Consider the following 12,692-nt stretch of genomic DNA (forward strand, 5'->3'; position numbering starts at 1 on the left):
TGTATTCAAATTCCTTCTGGGTATTACCAAGGGTTCGGTGCATAAGCACTCCCAATGGAACAGTCTTTCATCCAACCAGTATTCAACCACTGTGTGCTAGACTCGCTCTCTCTCTCTCTCTCTCTCTCTCTCTCTCTCTCTCTCTCTCTCTCCACACACACACACACACACACACACACACACACACACACACACACTCAAGAGAATCCATCTTCATGAAGCATGCATTCTTGTGGGAGACAAAATGCGCAAGTGTTATGCTTATGCGTGAATAAAATAGCAGACTGTAAATGTTTTCGAGAACATTCGAGAAACATAAAGCAAGGAGATGAAATGCAAGTCTCCCAGGAGGGGACGGCTCAATACGGAGAACAGCCCGATTCCTGTCAGGATACAGGGAGGCTGCTTCCTGAGTTACAGAGGACTTGCAGCCCAACAAGGCCGGGATATCTTAAGTCTGACTAGACACCCCCAGATGAACAAGAGATTTGAGAACCCAGGAGCCGCTCGGCTCACAGACAATAAAGGCAGGCTGGAGCTAAGCATGTCTCTGTCTCTGAGAACTGCTGAGTCCTTCAGTCCTGAAGTAGGGCAGGAGCATAAGGGGCCACTCAAGGTTGGCTCTCAGAGTGATGACTGAGCTTCTGGTGGGTCCCAGAGTGGGGATCAGGAGGGGCTCATAGAGAGAAAGAGTGGGGAGAAAGAGCCAGGCCTAATAGACTCAAATGAGATGGGGCTTGGGGCTGTGTGGTGTCTCTGGGACTGAATCGGGGACATGCTGGATGCCGGCCACAGTGGTAAGGTCCTCTAACGGGGAATGACTTGGGTTGACAGGGGACGGCAGCTGTCAACCGTGGTCTACCATTGGATGAGCGGGTGAGGGGATGAGATGTGGCCTTTTGGTGGCTTGTTGACCATGGTTTATCTATTGGGTAGTCACCAGAGAGGGGCCAACTAAGATAAAATCAAGGCAGGGAAACCAGAAAGGGCCTGAAGTCAAGATTCCAAGTACACGTGAGGAATCATGCCAAACCACAGATAGGTTTCCGAAAGGAGATGTCAAAGGGGCCGTAGACTTAACTTTGAGCAGTTGGCCACGCCTCTTTCAGAAGACCCCATCTCAACACCCGGTACCCCACCTCGGATGACACACAATCTCCTGGAGCTCTAACTCCAGGGCAGTCACGTGCCAGCTACATGAAGTCCCTCAGACATACCTGATCTCCCCACTCATTGATGACAGGCATATTGATATCGTCAATAAATATCGTCATCTTCCTCCCTCCTGGGGGCCCGTAGGTGCTCCCCATCCTTTTATCCACGTAGCTTTCGATCGTTCTCTAGGAAAAGGGAAACGGTTTGCCGCGGGCACTGGATTTCCATCCTTGTAACTCATCGCGTTTCCAAACTGGGACGTAATTTGCTAACGTAGCCAGGAAGTTCAAGCTTAACTATTAAGTATGCATCCCTTGCGTTTGTAAAAGCCAGAGACGGGGAGGTTGACCACTAGTATACTAGAACTGATGTGCCTGCCCCCAAGCCTCCAGCCTCGACACAAAGCCGAAGCACAACTTGGATTAGGCTTCTGATTCAGTAGCGGGAGAGCAGACTTGGGCCTAGGTAATCAAGAGAGCTTACGGGGTTGGGGATTTAGCTCAGCGGTAGAGCGCTTGCCTAGCGAGCTCAAGGCCCTGGGTTCGGTCCCCAGCTCTGGAAAAAAAGAAAAAAAAAAAAAAGAGAGAGAGAGAGCTTACTGCTCTGGCCGAGGACCAGATTTGGTTCATAGCAACCACATGGCAGTTCCCAAATGCCAGTTCTAGGAGATCTGGCACCTGCTTTCGGGGCCTCCTCAGGCTCCTGCATACATATGGTACACATCAACTCACATGTGTGCATGTGTGTGCACGTACACACACACACACACACACACACACACACACACACACACACACATAAAAAAAAATCTTCTAAAAAAAAAAAGAGAGCAAATTTCACGGATGCTAACCGCAAACCCAAACACATTTGGGGGGTACACGGAGTGCACGCCTTCTATGGGAACCACCACTTTAAAAATCTTAGCCTGCTCATCCCCACAGCAAATGTCCTACCTGGAACATCATAGGCTCCGTAGCGGAGGAAAAATTCAGACTCTTGGAGAGCTGCACTTCGGGGTCATATTTCTTCAGATAAGCCTTCACCATTACCGTTTTCGCCGTCCCCTGCTCTCCCGTGAGCAAAACCGCCTGCAAACGTGGACGGACTGGGCTGAAGGGTGCCACCCAATGCTCGGTACCAAACACCTTGTGGCCCTGCCTGCTGTCACTCGCCATCCCAGGAGTTGAGACTCCACCATTTTGTTTGTTTTCTGCAATCACGCCCACGTTTAGATTACTCCCAGGGAAATTAAACATTTAAAGGAATAAACGCACACAGCCATGCTTAGATGCTGGGAGAGAATATGGATGCCTATTTGCAGACCCACTGGGGTATGGAAGAGAGTCTGGAAGGCCACACCCACATCCTTCATCCAGCCCAGGGGAGACGGAGAGGAAGAGCGGGTCTTGGAACCTGGAGCCGCTGACAGAGTCTCTCTCCCCGGCGACATGCCCTCCAGGCCCTTGTGTTAGGATTTGTGTTCTCTGTCTGTGGTATGTGAATGCAAACACGTTCCTCACGCGGTCGGGGGGTGTCGGGGGGGGGGGTGAGACGACACTCACTTTATGTTGTTTCGCAATGGTGTCTATCAAGAAATTGGTCCTGATGTTGTCCACATTTGGAACCAAGATGGATGAGTACTCTGGAATGCTGTCCGTCGGATAGAAGTATGGCTGAAGTCTCTTGTTCCAATGTTCCCAGTCACCTACGTGGCAGGTTTGAATTCCGTCTTAGTCAAAGCGTGTCCCTCGATGGTTAGGTTATAAGATAGGGACAATCGCTCAGATCATGCAAAAAATGAGAATGCTTTCCCGAGGCACCGATAAATCTATTTATCTAATGGTCCCCCCCCCTTTCCTTCTTGCCGGCTCTCACATCATCCCGGATCAGTCCTGGGGGCGAAACTGAGGCCCCTTCACTTGCGTGGTAAACTGAGGCCTGCCTCGGTTTGTAAACTGTCCATTATTGCCGACTGAACTCATCTTCCAGCTCCCCGATGGTAATTTATATCTCCTTGTTTTTAACCCTGATACCAATAACGGGCTTATCATGTTCATTGATCTTTACAAAGAACTACCATTCGGCTTCACCCTTTTCCCATTCTAGCCTCTATTTCATTGACTTCTATTTTAACCGTCTCCCTTTCTTCTGTGTACTTTGGGATTAACTGAAGCCTGCATTCTTTCGAGATGGAGACACGGATTGCTACAAAGTCTCTCTGTTCTGAAGGTTTCGCAGTCTACGGTGTTACTGTAAATGGTTCTCTGATCTTGAAAAAAGACAAACTCTGCTTATTTAGAATGGGCTGTTCCACAACCGTCAGCTAAGTACAAAGGCAAGGACCCTGTACCTCGCTGGAATCGCCCATCTACCTCGTAGCGTTAGTTCAATGCGTCGACCACTGCTGTTTCGCTGTTGGTGGGTTTGTCTTCCGGTTCACGTTCTCCTATGGCTCCTCCTCCCTGCGTAGCTTCCTGTTGAAGCTCTGACCCAGGGGCCTCCTTCAAATCGACCCCCTCCCACTCTGATGAGACGGGCAGTTCAAGCGGGGTTTCCCTAAGTGCCCATTGGAAGCCTCCTTCCCTCGTGACTGGGTTCCCTCCTGCCTTTGCCCAGTATCTAAAGGACACGGTTCCATACACTGCGTTCCATTTACTGATGCTAGAGGATCAAGGAGACTCTTAACTCCATCGGGCCTGGAAGCAGGGACTTCCAAATCTAAGAGTGGAGTCTCTCCAAAAGTGCTGGCGTCCAGTGAAAACAAGAACTGACACATACACATGCACGCGCACACACACACACACACACACACACACACACACACACACACGTACACATCTATACATGTATATACATATATACATACATATATGTCTATACATATATATACACTATACACATACCATATACACAGACACATAAAAACATACATATACACACAAAAACATATACACAAATTCAGAGGCACAGACACACATAGGTTCAAACACACATACACACACACACACACACACACGGATGAGCTAACAGTCTGAGAGCGCTTAAGGAGGCACAAGGTATATAAAGCACTTTGGTCTACTTTGTGGGCACAGACGCTTGGGCGTATAAATTTCATCGTTTCGTATCGACGGTCTAATGTACCATTTAGAGTGGTAAGACTGGAGAGGGCCCACGGGATGGCTCAGCAGCTAGAGGGGCTTCCAACCAAGTCTGACAACTTAAGCTGGGACCCTGGCACCACACAGTGGGAGGAGGGAGCCAACTGCCACAAGTCGTCCTCGGACCTGTACCCTTGCACAGTGACACAATCCCTCCCGATACCCCGTCCCATCGGCAGGGCTCTCCTGCCCTCAAAGGTGCCAAGGAAACTCAGAAGTTCACCCGGCCCTGTGCGGCGTCTGGTGGGTACAGCTGCCCGGCAGCAGCTCTGGGAAGAGAGCGAGGGAATCTTTTTCATAACGACCCTGTGAACAAGCCCTCTGAATGATAGTCCCCTCTCCCCGGTTCCCGTTCCCGCTCCCTCAGCCCTCTGGAGGTTCTCAGAGACGCAAGACCAGTTACTCCTCAACTAGGAGTCAGCTGCGGCCCTCTGCTAAATCTTCTGCTTACACGATTCTTTTTCACTCCTGGCTTCCCTCGGGTCCTATTTCTCCCTTTAATGTAGCCACACAGAAAAACCTTTGCTGCCCTGGGGGGTTTGGGGTAGCAGCAGAGGTAAACATAAGAGCCAGGGAAGGAGTGTCCGCTAATGGCTTGGGAGCCATTCGAGCCTGATTCTGGACAAAAGCCTTGAGTTGAAGGGCATTTGTTTAAAGGAAAGCTGAGTAGGGGGCCTGGAGGAATGCAGTGCACAGGACCCCGCCCACTGGGTTCACGCTATTCACACTGACAACTTGGCAACAGAGAGGTCGCAGGACCCCCTCAGCTGTGTGTGTTTCCATGGTACCCCCTAAGCATTAGGAAACAGGCGATGTGCCAGGGGATGTTTCTCCCAGCCGGTCTTACTTAGACCACTCCCAAGTGAAACAGTCAGAGTGGTCGCTCCCGGCACAGCTATTCTGTAAAAATCCCGTCTCTGACTTATTTTTAAGATGTCTTTGTCGTTATATCCCCGGGTGGCTTGGAAGTTTATATTTCCCGGTGGTTCTGTTTGAGCCGTACTTCGCTGCGCTTACCGTAGTCGGTAACGTAAAACTCATACATGGTGTGGGAGGAGTCCTTGGCTATTTCCGGCAGGTTTAACTTGCTCGCATGACCTCGCAGGAAGACTTCCAGTTTTTCTCTGCTCTCCAGTTCCAGGAGGGCTCCCAAACTCCACATCAGGCCAAACACGAACAGCTTGTGGAGATGGTCCACGGAGGAGACACCACCTTCTTCTTTGGAAGGGATTAAACCTTCCAGGAGATTGAGAGACTGCAAGAGATTTCAGATAAGATCCATTTTTTTTAATTTATTTATTTAATTTATTTATTTTGTCTCGGTTTTAAAAAAAACGGTCAGGTTGACATTTTTTGAAGGGAGAAAACCGAAAGCAAGAGAGGGGAAGAGGAAAGAAAACGGGAATATTTCAAGACACCGCCTGATGACTGTCCCTATAGTCCCCAGCGTTAGAGGAGAGATAAGGTTTCAGACGGGCTGTGTGAACCACGGAAACGGAAACGGAAACGGAAACGGAAACGGAAATGACGCTGAGCTGGGACCCCCGCCTCCTGCTGCCGAGTCTGCTTTTCCAATCTGAAAAGTAAAAGGCCTCCTCCTCTGTTGCTTCTGGCTCCAGAGTTAAGACTACCAGGTTGTGAATTCACCCCTCCTCCTCTAGGGATTTACATCTCAGAGCCCAAATCCTCCTCTGAGGCCGTAGGGACTTCCTTATCCTAGGTGCCCGTCAGGCGGCGGAGTGGAACGCTTCGGGTGCTTAGGTAGCGCGGCACGCGAAGCGAAGACCGAGAGTCTCACCTGCGTGATGTAATTACACTCCAGGAGCTGCATCTTGGGGATGAGGTTGAGTTTCATGTATGTGTACGCGTCTTCAAACACCTTGTCGTACAGACTCAAGAAGGCAGTGGCTTCCTGCTGGGTACGCCTCTTCAGCCATGCCTGAGGTCAAAGGGCAGCATCTGAGTACTAAGAAACCGGTCGGGCTGGGAGGGAGGGCAACTCTGTTGCCAAGCGCTCGCTTGCCTTGCAAGCTCCAAGACGTGAGTTCAAATCCTGGAACTCGCGTTAAAAAAAAAAATAAATAAAACGGGTGTGCTGGCGTATGCTAATGACCCCAGCGATGGGGATGGGGGGGGAGGGGACAAAACACCCAGGGCTCTCTTCTGGCAGCCGCATGTACCCGTACACGGGGACCATGGGCACCCACGTGTGTCCACACGTAGGCAGGATGAGAAGAGAGGAGACCTGTAGACCCTTGCCCACTTCCGGTTCCCACCTGTAATATCGGCCTCCAGCTGAGAGCCGAGCTGCTGATGTACACCATACCCATCCTCGACACCGTGGCGGGGGACGCATTCTCAATGTTGTGCACCTCAAACAGCAGCTTACAGGTCGGGGCCATGGGAATGCGGTCCCCGTTGGCCAGGGTGAGTGTCTTGTTGTCGTCTAGCACAGAGTTTAGGTTTTCGATCCAAATGGCATCCACGGGGCCATCTAAGATGAGGAAGATGTTTTCACCTGAAAACAAGGATGCATGGGAAGATGGATCGGTTTCTCCGTCAGAAAAGAGGAGCAAGCAAATGCTCTCCCATTGTTAATAAGCTTGCAGAGAAAGGGCAGACTGGGAGGGGCGTCCCTGCCTACCCTTTTTAGCTTTTAATGTCTTCCTCCACAGGGTGGAGAAGATCCCATCTGTCCAGTCGTTGGTGGCTGTGTCCAGCCGGCCGAACATCTGAGGCGCAGTAATCGCCTTTGGGTTCATTCGCATCTCTCTGTGGGGCCTCCCGCACTCCGTTAACGACTTCATCAGAATTGTTATGACCGTCGTCTTCCCGGAACCACTGGGCCCGAGGGTCATCAGGCCGTGCCGTACCAGAGAGGTCTCATATAACTGCACCACCGAATGACACATTGGAAAATGCAGGTTATTAGTCTCTGGCTGTTGTTTGTGTAAGTTGGCTGAGATTTTAAAGGCTTTAAATAGCATCCAAGTATTCTTTGTTTTACTGGATTCGGGAGGCAAAAACTAGCATCACATTTAAAAAAAAACAACATGGGGCTGGGGATTTAGCTCAGTGGCAGAGCGCTTACCTAGGAAGCGCAAGGCCCTGGGTTCGGTCCCCAGCTCCGAAAAAAAGAACCAAAAAAAAAAAAAAAAACAACATAAACGGTAACGTAATGACGGCGTGGGACTTGAATTACAGCTGGCAAGTAATTCAGGATCAGCTCTGCCTCTCGTGAGATGGGTATATGTGTGTGGGGTGGGGGGGTGGGGGGTGGGGTGTGTGTGGTGATGTCGCCCCCCCGGTGGTGGAAAGCGGTGGCGCATAGCATCTCTGTAAAAGTTCCAGGGTGACCCTGGGCCTTCTGGGTCTCCTCGGAGGCACAGCTACAAAAAGATTTTATGTGGAAGTGATTTATTTGGAGAGAGCCCTTGGGGGATACAAAGAAAGGCGTGGAGATAACATTGCCAGGGATTAGAAGAGCCGAGTAAGGTGCAACGGAGGGCAGCCCCAGCAGGCAGACAAGTGTGACCCCACGGGCCCCCACCCCCATCTGAGTCGGGGGAACTTGGCCTTCCCATCCCCTCACCCAGCCATCCTTCCTTGAGGGGATGGTGCTTGGGAGGGACAAGTGCTCGGGCAAGGCCTGCCCCTGTGCCCACATACAAAGTGGCCTCCGTCTTCCACTTGCTACATACAGCAGAAGCAGACGGGAGCTGGGCACGTGGGAATGGGAGAGGGGATTTAAGGAGACATACTAAGAGCACAGCAGACAGTGGGTTGTAGACATAGCTCAGTCAGGGAGGGCTGAGGGCCCAGAGTCATGAAGCCCTTGGCTTCGGATACTCAGTATAAGGTGTTGTGTGTCTATAATCCCAGCACTCCAGAGACAAGCAGAAGGATCAACAGGTCAGGGCCATCCTCGACTACATAGGAAGTCCTAGGCCAGCCTGGGCTATAGATCTAATATTCTCAAGCCATAACACATCTTACACTCACACATTCACACACACACACACACATACACTCACGTATACTCACATGTGTGCACACGCATACACACACACACACACACACACACACACACACACAAGCAAAGGAGAAGACTCAGGTTCCTCAGGCTTGAGGGTGTCACCCCTGAGGTGTCAGCTGCCAGAGAGACAGCAAGGGACCAGCTAGGCTGTAACTCCCCATCCCAACTGTCGTAGACTCCGCTTACCTAAATCAACCTTCTCAGGAGGCTTAAGCGACGGCTAGACTAAGTGACCGCCTGATTGCAGCGTGACAGGGCAAAATCGTTTTTTCTAAGGGAAACACAACCCCCAGGATTTGTCCTGTGGGGACAGGGATAATGCATTTTAACTCGTGTCAACATTCACATCCAGTAAGTATGGTGGGGTGAGAGCTGACGTCATGACCTCTGGCAGGCACATGCCGTGGGTTTCCGGTGCCCTTACCTGCACTAATTTGAGATTCCAGGGTGGGTGGTTAATCAGACCTTCTAGGTTAACCTGGTTGTCCACCGCGGCCTGCAGTTCCGCGTAAGTATTGCTGTCCAGTTGTAAACCCGGAAACAGGTCGTTGATCAAGCTGAGGAACAAGGGCTCATCTTCATCAACCTAGGAGGGCAGACATGGACACACGCATACCCGGTCAGCAGCCGTCTGTCAGCCAAGCAGGATTCATCCAACAGTGGCTGGAAGTCTCCACTGGAACAGAGTCCTACATTTTTTTTTTTTTTTTTGAGCTGAGGACTGAACCCAGGGCCTTGCGCTTGTTAGGAAAGCGCTCTACCACTGAGCTAAATCCCCAACCCCCCTACCTTTATTTTTAAGGCATAGGTTTGAGTAAGCTGACCCCACCCCCATCACCACCAACACTTTGTTTGCTATGTCTTTAATACACAGATTGCTGTATTCCCAACTTCCAGTCCCTTCTCAATTTCTTCTATCCTCTGGAGCTCCCTCCGGTACTTTTTACTTTATGACTTATTTTTATTTATACATCTGTGTCTGTGTGTGGATGTGTGCACCTGAGTGCAGTAACCCAGAGACGCCAGAAGAGGGCGTGGGGGTCCGCCTGGAGCTAGAGTTGGCAGTTTTGGGCCCCCTGGCATGGGTGCTAGAAACTGAACTCAGACCCGTTGGAAGAGCAGAAGTGCTTGAAATCACTGAGTACTCCATCCACCCCTAAAGACCCTAAAGACAGACAGACAGACAGACACACACACATACTTGACATTTATACTCACACATAGTCACACACACATTTACACATATACACACTCACATACGTGTACACAAAAATACATACACACACTCACAGAGACACACTCATACACACACACTCACACATTTACACACACACAGACTCACACATACATACACACCCATACATGCACTCAGAGAGACAAACACTAACAAAGACACACATGCACACTTGAAACTTATACTCACACACTCACAGTCACACACACATTTACACATATACACACACTCACATACATGCACACATACATACACATACTCACAGAGAGACAGACACACACACACACACACACACATAGTATAGACTTCTCATAGTTCCTTGTAAGCCCAGAGCTTCAAGCTTAAAAGCTCTGTGGATGACACTAGAAGCCTGCATTGATGCGCTTTTGAAATGACACCATGGATAAAACCACGGTTGCCAAGCGTTGACAACCTGAGTTCTATCACTGGGAGCCACCTGCAGGAAGAAAAACCAACTCCTCGAACTTGTCATCTGACCTCCACACTCACGGATGTGGCACTCCACGCGTGCACGTGCGCGTACTCATACAACGATGCAGGTTTTAATTTTTAAGGGGGCTGGAGAGACGGCTCAGTGGTTAAGAGCCCTGGTTGCTCTCGCGGAGGACCATGGTGGTCAGTGGCTCGCAACCAGCTACAACTCTAGTTCCTCCGGCAACTCATGCACATACATGGTACACGGACAAACATGTATGCAGGGGGAAAAAAATCATATACCATAAATAAGAATTTTAAATTCAAAAACAATTTTAAGGTAAACTGGACTGGAAATTGGGGCAGAAGGCCTCCCCCGGAGGATTACCATTCACAACCAACAGGAGAGGCTCGTTCGTTGTGTGCCGTCGAAATGCACCCACGACCTGGGACGGTATTTACCAGTTTGGAAAGGTTCATGTCTCGCAGTCCTCTCATGACCGTGCTTAGCTCACTGTCCTCCGGCCGTGCTCTTTTCTGAGATCCAAGGGTCCTCAACACAGACAGGATATTTCTCAGTCCGAAGTCATAGTGGACCTAGGACAGGGGGAGAGGGAGCAAAGACGCGTCACTGAAAACTTCTAGGCTGGTGTTGTGGAGTGGCCACGCTGGGACATGTTGACAGCTCCATTCGTCTTCCTTCCCTTTGAGTGAGGAAAGGGATCGTTCTGTCAGGAAAAAAGAACAAAAAAAAACCAGCCGGATGACATGCCAGGATTCAAACCTCAGAATAAGACAGCTGGGTGCGGTCTGAGGGGCAGGCAATAGATTTTAAACGCAGAGCCTGTAAGTTACCCGTTGACAATTCCATTTACGAGGCATCCTTGAACTAACATCTCGGACAGAGCGAAGGACGGTGGCTTTGACAGCAGAGCCATTTGGGAGAGGGAAAGACGAGAGTGCAAAGGCGTGGCGGAAGGGAACCTTGTGGTATGTGAGTGCGGCGTTGACTGTGGTGGGGGCTACATTAATCTTCACGCGTGATATAAACACACGCACACACACTACGAGAGCACATTCAATTGGCAAAGCTCTTGAGTTGTATTGCTATTCTCTAGCTAAAAGATGTCAATACTGGAGGGAGCGGGGTGAAGGGTACACACACACACATACACATACACACATCACACACACACACATAGACACACATAATTAATCTAAAAATCTTTTTTTTAAATACCCACAAGAAAGAGAATCATTTATCTTGTGATACAGGGACTTGTCTATTTATATCTACAACAATTAAACTTCCTGGGCACCCCCCAACCCCCCAGTTCCTGAGAACCTCCAAGTATCCCTGTATTAAAACATTTTAAAACAGGTACCCAGGGGTTGGGGATTTAGCTCAGCGGTAGTGCGCTTGCCTGGCAAGCACAAGGCCCTGGGTTCGGTCCCCAGCTCCGAAAAAAAACAACAACAACAAAAAAAAACAAACAAAAAACAGGTACCCAGTGAGTCGAGTTCACCATGCATTTATTTAGGAGTGGCTCCTGGCGTTCGGTTAATCTCACTGACTAGCATCTATCGAGGTAAAACAGCAAAGTTAAAACCTAGACTCAGGGGGTTGGGGATTTAGCTCAGTGGTAGAGCGCTTGCCTAGGAAGCGCACGGAAAAAAAGAACAAAAAAAAAAAAAAAAAACCTAGACTCAGGAGCTGGAAAGGCAGTTCAGGGGTTGAGAGGGCGCAGTGCCCTTGGGGAGGACCCAAGTTCCGCCCCAGGACCGGAGTTCAGTTCCGGGGAACACATACGCGGCAGCTGCCCACCAATCAGCTGCAAGGCTGACTGGGATGGATCGGATGCCTTCCTCTTGACCCTGTGGGTACCGCACTCACAGACACAGACCCACACGCGCTTACGCACGATTTTTTTTTAAAAGAGAAATTGAAATGAAGACCTAAATTCTATACAAGGAGAATAAATACGCACTCTTACCTGTTTTGTGAGCTGCTCTTCGCAGAGTTTATAAAGAACGTAGAACTTTTGCGCCAAGATAACATTTTCAAGGAAGCCACAGCTTGCCAGCTTGACTCGCATGATGATCTGCAGGTTGGTACAGTGAGACATTTGTAAGCAGGTTCGGTGGGGGGTGGGGGACGAATGAAGGAAATTCCGTTATCCTTAGAAGCCCTGGTTCATACCTGCCTATCAGGAACCATCATCGCAACTGTTCTAAACAGGATTTTTAAGTTTTCGGGCAGTTCCTGGCGCCCAGCGTATCCGGGGTTCTAGGAGTTGAGATATATTCGATTATTTGTTCCGTTTTTATTTCCCAGACATAAATGCATTTCACCCCCCCCCAATTCATATTCCGAGGCCATACACAGAAACATTAGGTTTGTAAAAATGCCCTTGGGGTCTCAAAAATGTATACTGGTCCATTTGATCTAGTACGTTTTTTTTTCTTTCTTTTTTTCGGAGCTCAGACCAAAGCCAGGGCCTTGCGCTTGCTAGGCAAGCGCTCTACCACTGAGCTAAATCCCCAACCCCTGATTTAGTATGTTTTTATTATGTATTTGATGTAATTTCACATCATACCTTTTTAAAATACACCTCATTTTCAATTCACGATCAAAGTCGCACACAGTTTTATACAGCAAAAAAAAAAAAAAGTG

At 49.5% G+C, this 12,692-nt stretch overlaps 1 protein-coding gene across 1 annotated transcript in view; it reads right to left on the reverse strand.

The window, feature by feature from the left end:
- Window positions 1-12,692, reverse strand: part of Dnah8 (dynein axonemal heavy chain 8) — a 245,323-nt gene that overhangs the window by 123,656 nt on the left and 108,975 nt on the right. Inside the window, exons 45-55 of the mRNA XM_032888883.1 lie at window positions 12,219-12,305; window positions 12,013-12,120; window positions 10,481-10,615; window positions 8,774-8,935; window positions 6,958-7,204; window positions 6,590-6,831; window positions 6,112-6,252; window positions 5,331-5,568; window positions 2,718-2,860; window positions 2,109-2,243; window positions 1,218-1,340 (exon numbers count right to left, since the gene is read on the reverse strand). Of these exons, the coding sequence (XP_032744774.1) occupies window positions 1,218-1,340; window positions 2,109-2,243; window positions 2,718-2,860; window positions 5,331-5,568; window positions 6,112-6,252; window positions 6,590-6,831; window positions 6,958-7,204; window positions 8,774-8,935; window positions 10,481-10,615; window positions 12,013-12,120; window positions 12,219-12,305 (1,761 nt within the window). The remainder of the gene's footprint in view (window positions 1-1,217; window positions 1,341-2,108; window positions 2,244-2,717; window positions 2,861-5,330; window positions 5,569-6,111; window positions 6,253-6,589; window positions 6,832-6,957; window positions 7,205-8,773; window positions 8,936-10,480; window positions 10,616-12,012; window positions 12,121-12,218; window positions 12,306-12,692) is intronic.

Source organism: Rattus rattus, chromosome 18, assembly GCF_011064425.1.
Source record: "Rattus rattus isolate New Zealand chromosome 18, Rrattus_CSIRO_v1, whole genome shotgun sequence".
Classification (NCBI taxonomy): Eukaryota; Metazoa; Chordata; class Mammalia; order Rodentia; family Muridae; genus Rattus; species Rattus rattus.